Source organism: Tachysurus fulvidraco, chromosome 3, assembly GCF_022655615.1.
Source record: "Tachysurus fulvidraco isolate hzauxx_2018 chromosome 3, HZAU_PFXX_2.0, whole genome shotgun sequence".
NCBI lineage: Eukaryota > Metazoa > Chordata > Actinopteri > Siluriformes > Bagridae > Tachysurus > Tachysurus fulvidraco.
In genome coordinates this window covers 11,871,095-11,892,734 of record NC_062520.1, presented here as the reverse complement: position 1 = coordinate 11,892,734, position 21,640 = coordinate 11,871,095, and the positions used below count along the sequence as shown (strand labels likewise).

Sequence of the window (21,640 nt, the reverse complement as noted above, 5' to 3'; positions counted from 1 at the left end):
GACTTTTTCCAGTCTTCAACTGTTCAGCAGTTCTTTTTCTGTCTCTTCTGGTCTTTTTCTTTTGGAGCCCATCTGCATCCAGGTCATAATTTTAGTTTTGTTTTATTCCTATTTATGTTTTTGTGGCCATCGTGTCAATTAAAACCAATCTGGCAATTTTTTTTACGACCTCTCTCATCAGCAAGGTATTTCTGCCCAAAGAAATTGATGTTTTTTATTGTGTGTGTGTGTGTGTGTGTGTGTGTGTGTGTGTGTGTGTGTGTGTGTGTGTGTGTGTGTGTGTGTGTGTGTGTGTGTGTGTGTGTGTGTGTGTGTGTGTTTAAAAACTAAACACTGTTATGGGAAAATTCCAGAATATCAGCAGTTTCTAAATACTCAAACTAGCTATTTTGGTCCCAAAAGCTCAGCCAAAATCTCAAGTCAATGAGATCAGATTTCTTTCCATCATTCTAACATCTGATGTGCATATTGACTGAAGATCATGACACATGATAGGCTGATCATGTGTTCATGTGTCTCTATTAAAGTCACCACTGAGTATATATGAGTGGCTCCATTCTGCCACTGCCACTGAGAAAAGAGGAACAAATCAGGAGTTTGTAAAGCAGACAGAATTTCACAATGGCTACAACATGCACTTGCTGTAACATCATCAGTGACTGGATTATGGCAAATGTTTTGTTTCTGGCTTTGGAAATCTTTTTACATAGTATCAGCTGTAGTAAAACAGGACCAAAGTCTGCATGTGCCGTTTTGTAAATGTGTGTACATTTACACACATGCTAACTGCCGTGTAATGTCAATTAGGAAGAAATCTGTTGTGAGTCCTTTGAGGAAATTCACAAAATGTAGGCATAGTGTGGCATCACAACCAAACCATTTCTGCAAAATAAATAAGGTCTCTCAGTGATTTCTGTTATGTGCTATAATTGTTATTTTTCCAGGAAGAGACTGTTGTTTCAGGGAGAGACTGCTAAGGGTTTTTTAATATAAAAACCATTGTAGATGGTTGCAGAAGACAGAAGAGTGAATGTATGTATAAACACTCTTTAAAGTTTAAGAAGACTTCTGACAAGCAGGGACAATGCTGAAGGTATATAGCCTGACAAATAAGAGCCATTTCTGTCCTAAACAAAAACGGATCAGTCTCCAGTTTTTGTTCATTTTGATGTCCATTAGCTGCATCACCAGGCCTCGCTGCATCACCTTATTCCACATCGTCACATCATGCTCTTCCTGTATTGATTTTGTTGTGGGCTCTTCAGCTTGTCACTGGGGCAGGAGACCTCCTCCAGCTGTCTGCACAGCACTCTGATTTCCTTCACTTCCTCCAGCACATCCCTAGCCTGTCCCCAGGCATTTGCTGCCTCCTCCAGCAGGCGTTCCACCTCCTTGCCAGGGGCAGAATTCGCACCACAAACCTGGCTGTGACCCCGCGCCTCACACAGCAGTTCCTGAGTTCTCTCCAGTTTTAACGAGATGAGCTCCTGTAGCTGGCAGATGGAGTGTGCGGGGGCTGAGGCTGAGCAGTGTGGGATTGATCTCTTAGCATCTGTGTGAGAGAGGATCTCATCCATGGAGGCGCAGCGGTTCTTGTCCGAGGATCTGAACTTCTTTCCAGCCCTGGGTGTTTGTGCTTGGCTCTCACACCAGGTCCAAGAGCTTTCACTTTTGCGTGGCAGGCTCTGAGATTTGACTGTAGCCTCACAATCCAAAGGTAGAAGTTTACTGGTGTCCACTCTGGAGTTTGCAGATTTGTTCTGGTCCTGTATCTCAGGAGATAGCGCATCTTCTTCCCGAATGAGGTCAAGGGTCAGCATACCATCTGATGTAGATGTTGAGGCCTGAAAAATATGATAAAACAACAGAAAAAAAATAAATAAAACAAATGCACATAATAGCAAGTTAAGAAAAATGTTTAAGAGAATGTGTTGCATATAACAGCTAGTTATGTAGCTCTAGGGTTAAGATATGGACATCTCACCACAGCCAAAAGGTGCCCGCGGGTGGGAAGACGGCGTGTGTGTGGGATTTTGGCTCGGTCTCGCGTGGGATGAACCAAACAGCTTTCACCTTCCACTGTAACCTGTTAGCCAAGGGACATACAAAGATTAGAATAGATCAGTCACATGTATTGGCATTAAGTACAAATATCCCTGATTTGACCTTTAATAATACAGTAACCCACAAAATGATTAAATATTAAAATTTATTTTGCATGTATTTACATGCTAAATAGTATTTACATACTAAATTTAGTATGCTAAATACAAAAATAAATTCATACATATATTCAATAATGTGTGATGTGTTTAAAAGAGTTTTAAAGTTTGGCCATTATCAAGGTTATTAATGGCCAAACTTTAAAACTCTTTTAAACACATCTTTGCTGTTCCACATAATAATCCCAGTTTAAAACATTTCATGACTGCAATAAACATGCCAAAGAACAGTATAAGAAGAGGTGTTATGCTAAGCCCATACAGCCTTGGCTCTAGTGTAAAGGCAGTCATGTGTGAAACTGCAGTCTCTGAGGTTTAACTCCTAGATTACAGGGACAATCTGTTCACAGCAGACCTGGCTTTGTGTGCTGACTCCATCCTCTCCATCCTTTCCTCTCCTGTTGAGTGTATGAGAAGAGCTAGTAGCAAGTCGGCTCTAGTGGAAAGTTTTCATGCCAGTCAGAAGATGCTCTTCACTCAGCAAACAACGACGACTCAACTATGAATGTTCCCTTAACTCATATTTCAATGGAAGCAATGTCACAGCCATTCGACTGCTCAGTACATCATATAATAGGTGTAGTCACTGCTACTCAATCTGAGAAATGCACAGTTTAGCTGGGAAAAAAATGCAACTCTAAAATGCCATTTTGAGTCAGAGATAAAAAAAAAAAAAGAAAAAGTTATATAATAAATACAACTGGTATATTTAGCTGTTGCATCTTTTAGCTCTTTGCAGTTATAATACAATATACTGTACTAATGACATACCTGAAAATAAATGGCCCCATTAAAAACTAAGGGACATGAGGACAACAATGTGTGTTTGTACTCTTTACTGCTTTCTGAACATATTTAGAAAATGAACATGAAAGGAAGGAGAGAGAGAGAGAGATATGTGTGCATGTTTGTGCTTGCATGTTAAATTCACCTCGTCCAGAATGCGATTTTTGCCCCTGGTGATGGCAATGTTTAAGGCATTGATCCATGACTCTTTTTCCTCTGGACTGACAGCCAGGAAGACCAGATTTGGAACCTAGGGGACATGCAAACACAGATGATAAATGTACACCAGAAACATTATATTTTATATCTTTCATTTTGCATCGTGCACCATCTTAAATCTTTTATCTCATAAAATCTATTATTATGGTCAACGAGCAAGTGCAGCAATGAAGTATAAGATTACTGCATTTTTTATTCACACGTCAGAAGAAATACATTTTCAAGAATGAGTTAGAAGAATGAGCTAAATAATAGCCAATAAAAATACATTTAGATTTCCTGTAGGGTGTGTAATTTTTACTTTTTTATGTGACATGTTCTAACCACAACTGTGTTCTTTGTTTTTATATGCTATAGATAGTTTTGCAGTTATACAGTAGACAGTTGGATTTTTTTTTTTATAATGTGTGGTAAATTCCACCCCAAATAAGAACAATTTTTAACCAAAATCCACCTACAACATCTGATGTAAAAGTGTGTGTATTTTTAAACACACAAATTTCAACTGAGTGCAAACAGGAAACAACTGGCCTATACTCAACCAATTTAGCACTATGCTGACATTATACTGCAATTTCTGCTTCCACCCACAAAAAGCAGGGCCTATATGGCCATGTGGTTCAAACTTCATGCTACACACGCAAAAAGGCTATAATAACATGATGCAAAACTAAATATTCCAAATGCAAAGCTCTGGAGACTGCAGCAGTCCACACAAAACACATTGCTTCAGCTGTGCATTTCTCAGTGCTGTCAATTTCTAGAGAATAGCCTCAAAGGTATACTATAGAAGCATATGTATTTTATTGCTGTCTAAGCAGTTTTGCAACGCCAAAGGAATCGGTCTTTACCTTTACGCCTACAACAGAAATGTGCACAGCCAGTATTGTCTTATGATCTGAAACTTGGCATAGAAAGAGAACATCAGCAGTATTTGTCATTTCCTCCACAGCCTGTGCCATGTATTACAGCATGCCATTATAAAGCAGTAGTAAAATTTAGCCACATGGTGGCATGTGCTGCTGATATTCCCCTCATACCTCTTTGGATTAACCACCTGCTCCAGTGCTGGATTTCAATAAATCGGTCTTAATGCTGAGCATGTGGCCAGTTCAGGTAAAATAACTGTTGATGTTAGGGGATAGCATTTGTGTGGTAATCACTGGCATGAGATGTGTTTTGGTTTCAAGGATGTCACATAAATAGGATGACCTAGGACTTACAAAAGGCGATTAGCTTTCTTACTGAAATCTAATTACCCAGTACAAGATGATGACAAAGATTGTGTGTCAATTCTTTTCTGTTGTCGATCACTCATTACTTATCAGATTTATTTTTTTTAAATTAGCTACTTTTTCAAATCTGAGAATTGTCACTATGTCTACAAAATATTTAGATGCTGTATTATGCACTGTGCTTTCTTTTTTGTTTTGTTTGGTGCATTCTGACCATTAGCCAAGAGACTGCATTACTCACTGTGTTGCCTGGTTGGCAGGTGCACAGCAGTGTAAACTTGCTGTGATTTTTCTTGGTCCGACTCTTGGCCTTCCGAAGCTCCTCAGACCTCTCATAGTCTGTAAGGTCCACCACTTCCTGAAATTTCTTCTCATCCTTCACCTAAGAAGAGCCATAGATTTAAATACAATCTACCCTTTCCTTCTTTTTACTGCCAATTGTCTCATATTTGAATGATAATAATGTTGGAATCCTAAGGAGTCCTGACCTTTAGACTGAGGAGGATTACAGCAGAATCTTGGCTAGTGTAAAAGGGGTGGGAAGTTTAAAATCCTGTGTCAAACTGAGATGAAAATCCTACTGTGTTTTCCTTAAGACATTTTAGCCAAATTTACTTGCTCTCGACAAAACCTTTTTATCTGTTTAATTGGCCTCTTTATGGTAAACGGGAAAAAAATTCCAAAATCTATTACTTGAATCCAAACCAAAAACCCACAGCATAATATTGCTTAACTTGTCATCCATCAATAGCTGTTTTGAAACTCAAACTTCAAACAAATTCAATGCATGCCTCAGTCAACACTTCAAGGTCATGCCCTGAACACCTGAATATAGTGCAAGATTTGACAGGAAGCATGATAGACAAGTGGCTAGAGACATATCCTTGTAATGATTGGTTTCATGTTGAAAGTCTTTTTTTTTTCACAGAACCAAAATGTGGTTTTACCAAATACTACAAAAGTGTGTGTGTGTGTGTGTGTGTGTGTGTGTGTGTGTGTGTGTGTGTGTGTGTGTGTGTGTGTGTGTGTGTGTGTGTGTGTGATTGTGCCTTGCAATAGACAGGCATCCTGTCCAGGGTGTAAACTGCCTTGTTCTCTAGGATAGACTCAGGTTCCCAGATTCCCAGTAGGATAAGTGGTGTAGAGAATAGATGAATGGACAAGATACATGGGACTAATTTAAATGGACCACACTGGGCCAGCACTGTTTAAGTCCCTGGCAACAGTTACAGTGCAAATGACACTACTTAGATATAATCAACTTGCCAAAAGGCAATCTAAGGACAAAGCTGCATTTGCAATATTTATACAGCCTGCAGCTTATCACCCTCAGCTCTGGTCATCGAGACAGGGACGATTATCAGTCAGCTTAGACACAAAGCTGCTTGTGACAGTCGGTCAGATGCTGAAATTGGACTCTGTTTGTTTTCAAAGCCTAAGCAGTTTCACTGTTTAAACAATATGAAAACTGACACTTATAAGCTCGAAAATTGCAAGTACTAAGTGTAAACTGAGTCTTTCAGGGAGAGTTTGTGCAATTTTCTGGACATTTTCTGGTCAAGACATGAGAATAATGATGCTCAATGTTATGTCATCCATTGCATCTATGGCTTCAAGGACACCTTACATATAGACCAGTCAGCCAAAGATTTTATACCACTGACATTTGAAGTGAATAATATTGATTTTCTTGTTACAATGAATCTGTTAAGAGTTGGGATATATTACCCAGCAAATCAACAGCCAGTTCTTAAAGTTAATGTTCTTAACTTTCTTAAAGTTAATGTTCTTAATCAGTTCTTAATGTGTTGGAAGCAGGAAAAATGCAAGCATAAGGACTGAGCGACTTGATGGAATGATGGCATCTCCAAAACAACAGCTCTCGTGTGGTGTTTCTGGTATGCAGTGGTTAATACATACAAAATGTAGACCAAAGGCTAGCTTGCCTCGTTCAATTCCTCAGAAGAACTACAGTAGCACTAACTACTAAATGTTAATGCCCCCGATAATAGAAAGGTGAAAATAGGAAAATAGAACACACAGTGCAGCACATCTTGCTGTGTATGAGAACATGTAGCTGCAGACTGGTCAGATTGCACATGTTGACCTCTGTCCAAAACTGAAAGTACCTAAATAGCTACATGAGCATCAGAACTGAACTATGAAGCAATGGAAAAAAGTCGTGGTCTGATGAATCATATTTTCATTTAAATCATGTGTGATGCTCTGTGCAATGTTCTTCTGGGAAACCTTGGGTCCTGGAATATATGTGGATGTTATTTTGACATGCACCACCTACCTAAACATTCTTACTGACCAAGTACATTCCATACATCTCAACAGTATTCCCTAATTGCGGTGGCCTCGTTCAGCAAAATAATGTACCCTGCTGCACTGCAAACATTGTTCAGGAATGGTCATGAGCAACATGACAAAGAGTTCAAAGTGTTGAAATGGACTCCAAATTCTTAAACTAATAAAGCATCTTTGAGATGTGCAAGGAACAAGGAACAAACTGACAACTTACAGGACTTAAAGGATGGTTAAGGTCTTGGTGATACCACAGCACACCTTCAGAGGCACAAAGAGAACTACACCATATTAGGCAGGAGGTTTTACTCTTATGGCTGATCAGTGTATATCCCAAGCACCATTCCAAAAATAAATAAATACGTTTAGGGATCAGTTATAGTAGACCCTGGTGTCAGCAGTGTACAGCAATATGTTTGGACATATTATCAAATATTCAGCAACTCATCACTGTCTTTAAAACTGACCTTATTTACACTTACATTTAGTCATGTGGCAGTTATTCTTATTCAGAGCTACTTCCAAATGTTGTGTACCACTGCACTGTAATCAACAAGTCCTCTCACACTTTTCACTGTGAAGCTACTCATCTCATATTCCTGGAATAATTCTCAAAACCCACGCACTAGCACTCAACCCACTCATCACCAAATCTTTCATCTGCAAAATCCACCCTTATTTTTCTATGCCTCATATGTCCACTGAACCAAATATTTCTATGTCATTTCTGTGCACTAAACTTTACAGAAATATATACAGTCTTACGATGATTCCTTTAATCAAAACTGAACTGTCTTCCGACAAATGCTAATTTAGTTAAACAAGTGTGACAGTATACTGAAATGATGGTATAACATTAGTATAGAATTAGTAGCATTACCTTCAACTATACATACATACTTTCATGTGTGCACATTACATGAATGGTTTACGAGATATTTTTAATGGGTGATTGATCTGTTTTGCTAAACTACCAGATGCTCAAGGCAGGTTGATTTTTTAAAAGACATTACATTACTTTTGCACAGTTGTTGCTGTCACATAGTATCTAATAAAATCCTCTTTAAAAATGCTACACTGTAAATTATAAAACAAATGTAAAAAAGGACAGGGTGTGCTGTTATTGGGGATGTGGTAGCTCAGTGTATAAGGTGTTGGGCTACTGATCGGACCCCGTGTCCACCAAGCTACCACTGCTGGGCCCCTGATCAAGGCCCTTAATCCTCAGTTACTCAGTTGTAAGTCACTCTGGATAAGGGTGTCTGCTAAATGCCATAAATGTTATAGAAAAATAATCAATGATAGGGTGGTGTGATACAGCCCAATGTGAATTGGAGGCCAAAAGTTTATTAATTTCCATTTCCATTAAATTCCAATTTAATGGAATTAATTTCCATTAAATTGAGTCAGCGCTGATCCACAAGTTACTAAAATTGCTCACTTTTGGTCATGCCTGGCAGCCCCTCCGATTCTAAATAAACTAATATCCCAGAGTATATGTAACTCCTGTACACTGAACTGAGACATGTTGTGCTGAGAGAACTGTGAGCTCGAGCTGTTGATACTGCGCATGCGTAAATAACTGAACTGATACATCGAATCATCAGTACACTGAACTGAGAACTGTTTCTTTCGGACGCATCCGAGAACCGATGAGCTGTTGATACTGCGCATGCTTGAATAACTGAACTGATACAGCAAATCATCAGTACACTGAACTGAGAATTGTTTCTTTCGGACGCGTCAGACATACTGAGAACCGATGAGCTCTTGTTACTGCGCATGCGTAAATCACTGAACTGATACAACAACAAATGGAAAAGGTTATTATTTAGTGTCTTATCAAAGGATGAGTGTTTAACTAGGTTGCATTAGTTTTTGAAACAACTGATGGAGCAAAAGAAACATTTCAAAATTATGCTTTTTTGTAAGTTTTTGTAAGGTAATGAAGATTAGTTTATTAACTTTATATCTTTAAGAGACGTAAAACACCCACGTTTGCATATCAATGCCTGTACTGGGTGTTTTAGTTGCAAACCTTAAATGTATTCAACTAAAGTTATGATACAAAGAACTTTTCAAATGTGTTAAATTGATTGTATTAATATCTGCCGGCAGTGGCGGGATGAAGGAATTTACATCGTGACGTCATTGTGAATTACGTCATTACGTCAGGACATAAAAGAACTGGTGAACTGGATTATTGAACTGGTTCATTAAAAACGAACTGTCTGAAATAACCGGTTCCCATCACTACTGAACACTTTCCTGTGTTTGAAAACTGGAAATTCTAGCTGTTTAATCAATTTATTAGGAGCATCCCCTGTGCTAAAAATGTTATTATAGAAATGTTAACCAGGCACATTAATAGAAACCTCTCATTTGCCTTGAAGCCAAGCTGCTATTATAGAAAATGCATTAAAATTCAACAGTAGGTCTGGATTCATTCATACAGTTGTTGTTGATTTATTCATGTGACTATGAATTTTAATATATTGGGAATTTAACTGACTGTTGTAAATATCACAGACTATTACATCAATCTGGCTACTTGCTTTTATTGTAAGGACTCGCAAATAGCTCAGTAAAAACAATTCCAACTGCAGATTGATCAATTCCGAGGAAATTCACTAGTAAATCTTTACTTACAAACTGAAATAGTAATTGGGTTGGAGCTAAAATCACTCTCTGAGAATCAATGACTAAAAAGTTTGTCACCTCTCATAACTACAATAATGGACATCAGAATCTATTTTTTAGTTCTGAGTCGCTTGCTTTTGTCCATCACACCATCTTCTATGGAATTTTGTGGTTACCAGAACATACGTCGTTCAGATCTTCTAATACTTTGTACTTTTGTCACAATCTTTTGGAAAAATGCACAGAAAACATAATACCAGTATATAACAAAGTGGAAGTGAAAATGTGGAAATACATTTCAAAAGCAGAACGGAGACCAGGCGAGTATTTCAACATTAAAACCTACAAGAAACAAACCTTATTTGGATAAGGAACTGAAAGTTCAGGAACCAAACCTTTTTTGTTTTTGCTGTCTGTTCCTTTTCATCATGAGTTTAATAGATACTCTTGGACTAACTTTGAATTTTTTATAAAGATAACTAAAATATTAAGTTAATTGAGTTACTATTTTCCTAATCATGTCTGGAAAAACAACGCATAATATCCAGTGCATTCATGATATCCCACAATGCATTATGTTCCAGTAGGATGCATTCTAATCAATAAATCCTAAAGCAGGTCAACTTTCAGGGATCTCTAACTGTGATTTTCATCAGTGTAACTAAATTAAAAAAATATTGACTTCCTGGCTACACTTCACAGATGCAATGATGAAAACCACTAGCTTAGAAAATGCAGAACACTCATAGTGAACTTTACCGTTTGAACTGAATAGAGAGTACAGAGCCTTTTCAGACATAGTGATAGATTATTGTAAAGATATTGGTGTAGCTAGTGGAAGCAATGACAGAAAAGATTTAAAAAGGAAAAGATTGAGAGATCTGAGAGTTACACAGAGCCAGTTGTTGCTGCTATTTATTGGGCTTACTAGAACTATTTGTTATCCTCCCAAAATTTCTATCCTCCAAATCTGCCATCTTATAATGTACTCTTCAAAGTTGGCTCAACAAAAAACAACACATAGTCGTATACCTAAGATTCACTATAAGTGTTGTGTGCTTGGATGTAGCATTGGTGTGGATGAAGACTTTTTTTAAGCAGCTACTAAGACAATTCTACAAATCAAATTAGTTTAGATGTTACTGAGCTTCTTAATCAGGAATCAGTGTAGTGTAAGAGCCTGAACAGAATAAAAGCCTGCACCGACACAAATACTTTCTGGATCATAATATTACATCATGATTCCACTGCTGTGTCTGAATTTTTTCAGACACAGCAGTCTTCAGAAAAAAATTGTATAGACGGTGTGGAACTGCAGAGCCTGGGTGGACTTCTTCTATAGCTAAGTTTGGCAGAGATAAGTGAGATCACTTTAAGCTTTAAGGCTTTAAGCACATATTACAAAAATAGATTTCTCACACTTCATCAAACACTACCAGTCAATAAATTGAACACTAGAGCAAATATAATTTTCATTGCCTTATAGATATTATGATGAAGGCTAATGAAGGGTTTAAATTTGTTTCTAAGACTAGTGTAAATACTAGGGTAATACCAGTGTATAAATGTTTATTCTGAAACTGAATTTTCATGAATAAAAAACACAGTTTTCACTTAACTAAATCATTCCCTGAAAACAATGTTTGTTTTAATAAGTTGCTTGGCAAACTAGGTAACTTGGAGGGGAAACAAAGAAAGGCGTGAAGCTCCTCATGTTGCTAGATGCAAAAATTATGCCAAGCTTTAACAAGAAGGCTGTTAAGAGCTTTAAATATAATATAGATTTTGATATCTTTAAAGCTTTTCTTGGTTATAGAAAAAAAAATGTGTTATTTATGTGTATTACCGTTAGTGTCCTGATGAAAATAAGAAAAAAGAACAACACCTTCCTATGACCAAGTGTGTAGAAACTTAGCACACATACATCATTTCATCAGAAATACAATCACTATACTGGTTACTATCTTAGTCCTGTGCATGTGTGATGATCATGCTGATACCAAACCAAAAACTAAGTAACTGAGAAGGGCATGCAGGACAGCATTAAACCACTAACAACAGGAAGAAACACTGCTTAGTCAGATAGAGTGGAGAGACAAAGCACCCAAGTCTCCCACGTTTGTGTCCAGACAGCTGTCCCACTAAGGAGACATCATTACATGCAGGACATCTGATCCCCTGCACAGAGACACTCCAGTACTGAGGTCATGTTTGTTCCCACACCCATCTCAAATGCAATAATGGATATTGTCTCATTTACACTGACCCACAGACTATCAGTCATTCTATCAGATTTAATGATTCTTAACACATTTTGTTAGAAACAGATTAACACAATCATCTGTCAACTAAACTGTCACTTTGTAAGTCTAAACACCAGGTTATCTGTGACTCCTTCATATACTTCCAGATGTCCCTTGGGATTAAAGAGCAATTTATCAACTATCCCTTTTGGGGGTCCTCATGAAAATGTTGCTCATTTGTCCTTCACTTAATAAACATCACACCAAAGCAACAGAAGCTGCTTGATTAATGGCATCTGTCTAGACAGCTGCAGAAAACAGTCACCAGCATGATGAAACATCAGTGTGTTAAGCACTAAAAGGGTCATTCCTCCCTGTAGCCACAGGCCATATGCTGGCTCGGCATTGTTTGATCCGATGCTGAGCACAGCAAACAGTTTTCTGCGTGAGCATGACTCAAGCTTGTTCCATCTTCCCTTCCCTTAGTGGAAAAAAGCTAGATGAATAATGGTCTATTTATATTGGCCATACTTACAGGAGCATGTTAAAGCCTTCAGGGCAAAAGATATATTACAGTAAACATCAATATCTACATTTACTGAGATGAGATGAGCATATGTATGTATATATATATATATATATATATATATATATATATATATATATATATGCATCAAGAGTTGCAGAGAAACTCATCAGACCACAACTTTTTCTATTGCTCCAGAGTCCAATCTTTATGCTAGTGGGGTTGTTTAAGAAATGAAGGCTAATTACTACATCAGTTAGGGTTAAAATCATAATAATCACTGCAGTAATGGACGAATGCTACCTATTTGTGATTTTTTTTTTCTGCCTGCCAGTCAATATTGGTCAGAAGTACTGGTAAGATATCAGGGAACAAAGTATATATATATATATAAATAAGACAAATGTCTGACAGCAACTTTGTTTCCTGTTAAATTCTGACCAAGGTAGTGTCTCAATTGGATCAAGGTGTTAAAGTAATGTTGAAAGCCTCTTAAATCCTTCAGCCAGGCCAACTGCCTCCTGTTTTCCAACAAATCCCTCTACTATTTTCCTTGCATGACCAAGTGACCATATGCAGCAAATACATAATTACTATTAATGCAGCCTTTAATGTCAAAGCATGCTATAGCATTACATAAACTTTACCATTTTTAGGATTATGATTCTACATATCTGAAACAGTTGTTATCATTTATATGTAATATATACTACTAATACTTAATAATCAGTCTTTGACGACTGTGTCGACGACTATTATAATCAAAACTAGACAAAATATAATAGGGAGAAAATCTATAAATGTTATGCAGAAGTTTGACTGTTGTTCTAACAGTGTACATGTGTGGGTATTTTTGTGAACTTCCTGTTTTGAATGATTAAACCAAAGCAGCAGGGTGAACTGTGGTTTAGGTAGTTAAATGCATTAGCTGTGTGAATGTTTCTCTCAACTTTGGGTCTTCTGCTGTTGTGAGTTCATGTCATAAAAGGCAATTATATACTGTATCTCTGTATGTAAAGAAAACCATTTTCATTTTCGAGTTCTCTAATGTTAAGTTTTGAAATAGCCGGTATGAAGCTCTGGTCATTACAAAACTGAAACTGTCATCTATTTATGCCAACATAAAAGGTTGTGTCTAGACACAAATGCACGTTAATATTAGACTTTCTGTACATTCTGATACTTAACCCAAATACCTCAGTTTGAAAAAAGTAAGTATAATTTAATTGTTAAATAAAATTTGTGAAAGATGTAGGAAGTATGTATATGTATGTATGTATGTATGTATGTATGTATGTATGTATGTATGTATGCTTTTTTGTATGTATGTATGTATTTAACAATAAAGCAAGTAAAGCAATTTGTTGTTTTAAAAAAGCAGATTGCATATTTCATTAAAGACACCTAATTAAGATAGGGTCATGATGTTGGCTGGCTAACTCTGCTCAGCTCATTACATTTTCCCATAGACAATGTTGTCTTTCACATCAGGGGAGGACAGTTGCTTGCTTGCTTGCACAGCAAAGCAAAACAGGTGCACTTGGAAAATGCAGAGGGAATGAAAAGACTGCAAAGAAAACCAATTCTGTAACAAACAATTGACAGCTCCTTAACAACCCTCAGACCAGGTGTAAGGCAGATGACTGCTGACCACCAAGAGCCTGTGCTTGTGCAGGATTGCAACAGGAAACACTGGAAAATATCAGACCAAACAATGCTACCCTGCATTTAACCCAACACAATTAATATCAGCAAGTTAATAAAGAGTGATAAACTTATGTCTTCACATCTACTGCATTAACAATGAACCGGCAACTCTCTCACATTTTACTTTAAACAAAAACAGGGACCCAGATTTCAAGCACTGTTTAACCAGTTGGAGCACTGTTTAACAAAATGTAAACCTTAAAATTACAACTGTCAGACAAGTATGGCAAAAGAGTTCACAATGTAAACTTTGTTTGGGTTTTATGTTGTATATGTAATCACATATTTTAGTGTTTGCTTATGTTGTATTTGTGAGTAGACGCTATGTTATAAAAGCACATCATGTACTAGAGATTTCCAGAGATTTCTGCTAGCTTCATGAAAAACAATTTCAGCTCAGCTTCAATTAATTGTATAATGTGCATTTGAACAACTATGCATAAAACATTCAAGTTACATTCAAGTTCTGTTACTTATTGGTAAAGGCAAAGTGCTTTATTTCCTTTGTGTCATAACAATTTGCCACTAAAGAATTTTTTTCTTTGATTAAAGAGTGATATAATATACTCATTTTCATTGATATTTACCATTATAGAACATCCACAAAATAAGTTTCTGTTCCTCTTATCACTTATTATAACAGCTATAAAAAGTTCTCTCTGTAAAGTTATAAAAACAAATATTCAGCTTGTTATTTAACCAAGAAACTCCAAAAACCCATAAATTCTGAATACTTTAACATGTCTGGAAACTTACAGCTTTACCTTAAATCTCAATTATATATTTTTAAATGTATTTATATTGAATGTCCATCGTGTGAGTTGTCATTTAAACTCGTTAAAAAAATGTCTCATTATTGAAACAATCACATTGATATAAAATTTGCAGCTGGAACTATGTGATCTGTGTTGATGTATGAAAATTAATTCACAACTTCTGACCAATCAGAATAAGGCATTCAACAGAACTGTGGTAAAAAATAGATATGACTCCAAATTATAATATATACTTATGATATTTGTATATGATATTTATACTGTTCATGAGAAAGTATTGTAACTCTCATGTAGGGAGCATCACTTTTTCCTATAATACAGATTATTTATATATATATATATATATATATATATATATATATATATATATATATATATATATATATTTTTTTTTTTTTTTTTTTTTTTTTTTTTTTAAATAACTCACCTCTTTTTCTGAGATGTACAGCTTGTCTCCTTTCAGCACCACATATCTGTTTTTCCAAATCTCCCTGAAAAGGCCTTTGCCACAGTACTTGCGAATCCATCCCACTTTGTCGGGTTGAGCAGGCTGCTGGTTGGTGTCCTGCAAAGCCTTCAAAAAACACACACACACAAACACAAACAAACAAAACACTAAGAAATTAGGCTACATCCCTGAGTACTGCTCCTGTGGGTAGAATAGATTACAAATTTGCATAGTTTAAGGGGTACACACACACACACACACACACACACACACAACACACACACACACACACAACACACTACCATTGCCTTTGTCATGGAGATCGTCCCATTCTTTGTGCAACACCAACTGCGAGCTTGACTCAGTGCTGAACTTTCCACAAGCACAAAACGGTTCTTTACTTTATGTAGTCCACTAATTCACAACAAAAAACGAGCAAATGATGGAAAGTGGGGTAAAGCTTTGATGGAAAATGTCAGGTTTGCAATAACAAATGAGTATTAATGATGTTGTCCAGCAGCCCACACGTACAAATAAACGCTATAATGGCGCATAATCGAGCATCAGCATGTGTGTTTCCCCAAATGTATCCAGAGACAAAGTGTTAAAACACAAAGGCGCGTTAGTTAAAGCCACAGTGACAATAGCGCCCACTCTTTTGGAGCTCGTACCCGATTCTCCGAATTGTTCTTCTTCATCGTGAGACCTTCGAGTTCCCTCTGATTAATCCCGTTTCTTTACTCTTATCTGTATTTTTATTTTTGCTTTCCGATGTAAGTCCAGTCTGGAAGAGAAATGGAAGACGATGTGGGAAACTAACTACAGGGTCGTGTCTCTTCACTCCGCCTCGTCTCTCCCAGGCGCAGCGCTTCACGTGTACTGTGATGGGCTTCGCGTTTGCCTTTTACGCATTTCGCGCATTCCCAACAATAGAAATCAGCTTTCTGTTTGCACGCACATCCGCGCTGCCATCGCTCTCCTCCGCCCGTTAGAAGTGTGTTCTCACACTTGTATGGTTTTGAAGAAGTTGCCGCTGTGCTGCTCCTGCTTGATGCTCCACAACGCCTCCTGTGTTCATCACAGCGCCATGAGCACTCTGGAGGAGGAGGAAACTGCACACTGAACTAACAAAAAAATGTGAAGGCCTAGACAGAACCCAGTAAGATACCTTTTAATAGTTAACCATTACTGATTATATCGTTGCTTTAAATCAAGACTCATCAATCTGAAGTGATGCTTTACTTTGTTCTCACTAGTGATTAACACCATGGACTCTGAACAGGTCAGAACAATTGCTCAGATTGATCCAGTGTAAAATATTGAGTTTACATCTTGACTGTGATTTACAGGCTGACAGCACCTTCTGTGCATGATCATGAGGGATTCAGCTCAACTCCACTTCCATCAACTGGTTTGTAGTTTGTTGTAGTTTGTAGAATCTCAGGCTATAAATCTATAAAATCATGTTTATAACAGTTTTGCTTACTATCATATTTCTTTCTATAGGTAACGCTGTATGAAGTAATGTATGTAGGCTATAGAAAATTTTGTCTTTCGTGAATTGCATTTGTCATGGAGATCATCCATTTTGTTGTATGACATATGAGGTATGAGTCTGTGCTAAACTTCTTCTTCTTCTTCTTCTACCGCTTATCCGGGGCCGGGTCACAGGGGCAGCAGTCTAAGCAGGGATGCCCAGACTTCCCCCTCCCCAGACACTTCCTCCAGGACAAAATAGATCTTTACTTTATTTAGTCATCTGATTTACTCATTTATAAAAAAAAATCAATGCAAGAGAGATGGAGTAATGGAATATGCCAGTTTCTCAGTAAGTTCTATAAACTGTCTCTAGTTCAGCAGTGAATATTTGAGAACAATGTATTCTTCTGAGTGTTCTACATTTTAATTATGTACTTGAACTTCCTGGAATCACTGGCTGCTGTCCCCTCATGCAACAGTGAAATCATTCATGTGTAACTAATTACTCAGATGTAACTCTTCCTCCTAAACTGGAAAGCTATTCAGATCCTCAATTAACTATTTGCTGCTTGTAAATAGACAATACAGTACTATTGTCTATTTGGCTTGCAAAACCTTAATTTATTTTATAGAAAACATGCAAAACATTCAAACAGGACATGAAAATCAGTTCACAGCAGTAAGTCAAAAAATAGCCCAAATATGTGGACTAAATTTTATCAAACCTGTTTAATTGAAGAGAAATCTGTCTTCATTCATTAATTCATTCATTCAGTCAGTCAGTCAGTCAGTCAGTCAGTCAGTCAGTCAGTCAGTCAGTCATTCATTTTCAGTAATTCATTTTTTCTGGTCAAAGTTTTCATGAATGCAGAGATCTGTGCGTGAGGCAGACTGGGACACCTGACTTTCACAAGTCAATATGCAAACACATATCGATACACATACTCTGTGTGTGTGACTGAATGAGAGTGTGTGTGCCCTGCGATAGGTTGGCACTCCGTCCAGGGTGTATCCTGCCTTGATGCCCGATGATGCCTGAGAGGCTCCCAGTGACCCGAGAAGTTCGGATAAGCGGTAGAAAATGAATGAATGAATGAATGAATATCTATACACTCATTCACATCAATCTGTAATTTAGAGTCACTAATCTACCAAAGGGCATGTTTTTGTGGGTTGGGGAGAAACTGGAGAACTCACACAAAACTCACGTGAACACAGGGAGAACATGTGAAACCCCACACAGACGAGCTCAGTATCAAACCAGAGACCCTGGAGATGTTAGATTGCAATGCAGCCCATTGCACCACCATGCAATTAATCTATTTAACACCAATCGCACATAAAGTCATCTATTACATCTGTTGGACAGCTGGTAAATTTGTACCATTTGTATTTTGTCAGAGATTAGTTTGTTTTCCAACCAATTTTTCATGATACCACATTTGAAACATATGTTTTTAATGTTTGTAATGTTTTATACTACAGTGAATAATGAACTTTAGCTAAAAACAGAGCAAAGCTGAAACTGGATTTAATTTACATTTGAAGATTTAATGTTTAATGTCATTTATATCTGTTTGAAGTTTAGTTTTTCTTTGCTATTTGTAAACATCAAGCACTAAAACACAACAGTAATCACATCAGACAAATGGCACTCACTAATCCAGTACCACTGCCCCAGTTTTAGCAGGCCTGTTGTACAACCATTGGGGAAAGGTGCTTATGGAGCTTCTCTCCAGCCAGTCAATAACAACAGTAAAAAAAAATTGAGGCTAGGGGTCATTTTAGACTAGTGAATGTACTAGGAGATCCACTTCAGAAAGAGAGTAACAAATAATTAATGATTGTGTCTTTCATGTCCAAAAAAATCTACCAATTTAGTATCTGTAGATCGTTTAATTGTTTATTGTCTAAAGAATGCAGACCCTGACAACCTCAAATTGCTCACCATCACATCTCACTTCACTGTAAGGGAAAAATTGCAACTATAAATAGCAGGCGGTCTTCAGAGAGACCTGTCAGCAAAATAGTTCTCTACTGTTTGACAATCACAATGTGAATCCAGCCAAGCTCTATTAAGTTGACTCTTCCCCATAATTGGCGAATCAATTTCAGAGTGTTCCGAGTTTAACACCAAAGACTAATCAAAGATTCAAATAATAGAGAGAATGAATTGCTGAGACTCTCTCCCACTCTGAACATTTACCAGCTCATATCCCACAGCCCTTAGTGTATTTACACAGTTATTACATTACTGGTTAATGTATCCTTAACACAGCGAGCCAAAGAACATAATATTTTTCTAAGGAAAAAGTAATTACAGCTCATTTAAAACTGAGATTCCATAGTTAGCTAAACAACTACATTAAAAGCACATAGCTTTAAATGATCTATTTACAATTATTATCTATATCAATGTAAAAATATAATAATGTCTTTGGCTTAACCCAACAAAAATGATGAAATGTGAAAGTATAACAATAGCAACAATAGAAAAATAGCTTACATGTACTTATATTTTCAAACATGTTTCAAGATGTTACTGATCATGAATACAGAACTATAGTCAGCATTTGTAGTGTTTGATCATATTTATCAATTGTGAAACTAAAGAATCGAGCACTATTCAACAACCAATGCACTGTGTGATAGACTGAGATGATGAGATGATGTTTTGTGCAATAACAATGTTTCAGGCACTGGAATGCTGAAGGTACAGGTTTGTCCACCAATTTAGTCCCACACAAGCTTAAACAAACACAGCCATATGAGAGGTATCTTGTGGCTGTTTCTTGACCGGAACTGTTCGATTGGACCATGCTCAATACTTTAGGATTTATGGAAAAATGTAAAAGTTGTACATATCTTTGTATGTAATTTAGCATTCAGTAATAAAATATAGATATAACGCTAAGCCGAGGAATGACTGTTTAATTGTGAAAGGAAACTCAGGGGCATGACAAAAATCGTCTAGTGGTGTAAAGTAATCAACTGCATAGTAATGGTATTAAAAATAGATCTGGGCAATTCTGTGTTTAACTTCTATTTCACTGCATTATATGGTAGAAAACACACTATCAAAAATCCATTTTTCCTTAGATGCATAATGCAACTAGAAATGAAGTAATCTTTTAATCCCAATTTGTAGTTTTACCACTGTGTCTTAGTCTACATATACAGATGCACACTTTCTCTCTAAAATTATTCAGAATTTTTTTCAGACTCATAGAGACTTGTTTGTGAATTAGCACAGAGTACTTTATTAAACCAAAAAATGTAAACACTGGAAACATTTTCTGACATCTGAGTGCATTTGAATAAGCAAATTCAGGTTTATAAAGTCAAATAAAGCTTTCCATATACTGGAAAAAAGGCGTTTCCTGTAAATTTGAGCCCAAGTAAGAGAAAATCTGCTCTGACAATATTCTTACTTTTTTCATTATTGTATAGTCTTTACTTTTGCCTCAGAGCACTCATTGAAAACATCAGACCTAATGATATATTCTTCAGTTGTTCCTCCAGACAGAGTATCATCAGTAGTACACAGCACTTCACTTTATATAGTACAAAAGCACAAACATGTTGCTCCCTGAGGCTAAATTTCTTTAATAACCAATGCTGTATCGTGTTGGGGCTTGAAACTCTATTAAAAGATATCTCTGTAATTTTTGTGGTTTAATTTTTCAAATCATGTCAGAAAAGAATGTGTTTAAAATTGCTGCACCTCCAAATGCAATATAGGGCTAAAGCATTAACACCATGCATTTAGATAGATCGATACAACTTTATTGTCATTGCATTGTACAGGTACACAGCAACGAAATGCAGTTTGGTATCTACCAGAAGTGCAAAATGTAGAAGTCGTGCAAAATTGCAGATAAATATCTAGCATATTTACAGCAAGTCGTATATATGAAAGCATATACAGTGAATAAATATAAAGGCTATAACAGTGCAGAGATGTGTGGACATACAGGAGTACAGTGAATAAATATAAAGTCATACAGTGAATAAATATAAAGGCTATAACAGTGCAGAGATGTGTGGATTGTGCAGAGATTTGTGTATCATTCTCAAAATCCCTCAAAACTACGGACACTAAAAAGTCATGAGACAAAATGCACATAAACAGTTTCCTCTTTAGAAATGTACCCTAGGATTACAGCCAAAATATAAGATTTTCTCCCTCAGATAACATTAAATTATGTAATTATTGTGTTTCCTCTATATCTCTCTAACATTCTACTTCTTTTACAGACATGTGTTTTTTAAAAAGACAGAGTACTAAAGTGGGCTAAAGTTTAAAACCCAGAGACCTTGACATTACAGAGCTATGGTTTTGTTTTGCATTGTATATTTGCAATGTAAAATCTTGGAAAAATGTCAAATGGCCCTTCAGAAGTGCATATACACAGAGACAGAAAGCACTGGCCAATCTTTCACTGTGTTTAGTTTTGACTAGAAGAATGTGTTGCAACAAAATCTTACATGTGGGTTGTACTGTGTACATTCATGCACTTGTAATATCTGTCAGCAAATAAGGTTTGAATTTAAATGTGTGTATTTTTAAATACATTTCCCTCACTTATGATCCTTTTTCATCATTATCCTGCCCATGTCTTTGTACTATAATGTTTATCAACATTATTATCGATCAATTGCAATGCACATAACTGATGAGAGACAGTGTTACTTATCAGATATTTATGGGTCTATTATCACACATCTAAAAGTGATGCCTTCAGGATCATGGTTACATCAGGAATGTTGCTGTTTCTCCTTTGTTGTTACCTTACACTAGCAAATGAAAGATTCAGTGAAACCCCATCTCACGTGGAATACTGGGTCCTAGAGCAACTGTCTGAATGACCAGACTGCTGATAGTTAAACACCAGTTCAACCTGAGTCATCATACTGCCCTGTCCCTCATCGCGTGATAAAATACACAGAGGGATTAAAACAACTGAGCCATTATAATGTGTTCAAAAGCACTGAAGCACAACCACTGAGTGAAAGTTAACCACTAAGTTGTTTTGTCCGTGCTAAAGA

At 36.7% G+C, this 21,640-nt stretch overlaps 1 protein-coding gene across 3 annotated transcripts; it reads right to left on the bottom strand.

Moving 5' to 3' along the window:
- Positions 1-232: 232 nt before the first annotated feature.
- plekho1b (pleckstrin homology domain containing, family O member 1b) lies at positions 233-16,177 on the bottom strand. 3 transcript variants are annotated; one of them, XM_027149510.2, is made up of 7 exons: positions 15,415-16,177; positions 15,092-15,238; positions 4,704-4,844; positions 3,154-3,258; positions 2,578-2,658; positions 1,985-2,086; positions 233-1,844 (listed from the first exon to the last, which is right to left on the bottom strand). In XM_027149510.2, exons 1-7 carry the CDS (start codon positions 15,427-15,429, stop codon positions 1,221-1,223), a joined length of 1,215 nt encoding a protein of 404 aa, XP_027005311.2. In that variant the 5' UTR covers positions 15,430-16,177; the 3' UTR covers positions 233-1,220. The 3 variants fall into 3 exon arrangements, with proteins under 3 accessions (XP_027005311.2, XP_027005310.2, XP_027005312.2); XM_027149509.2 differs by having other exon boundaries at positions 15,784-16,177; XM_027149511.2 differs by lacking the exon at positions 2,578-2,658 and having other exon boundaries at positions 15,784-16,177.
- Between the last annotated feature and the right edge of the window lie 5,463 nt (positions 16,178-21,640).

Coding starts and splice junctions, on each gene's coding strand:
- plekho1b (XM_027149509.2), bottom strand. CDS start 15,810: ATGAAGAAGAACAATTCGGAGAATCGG. Junction 3,259..4,703: donor CCTGCCAACCAGGCAACACA/GTGAGTAATGCA, acceptor CATGTCCCCTAG/GTTCCAAATCTGGTCTTCCT. Junction 2,087..2,577: donor GAGTCAGCACACAAAGCCAG/GTCTGCTGTGAA, acceptor CTTGGCTAACAG/GTTACAGTGGAAGGTGAAAG.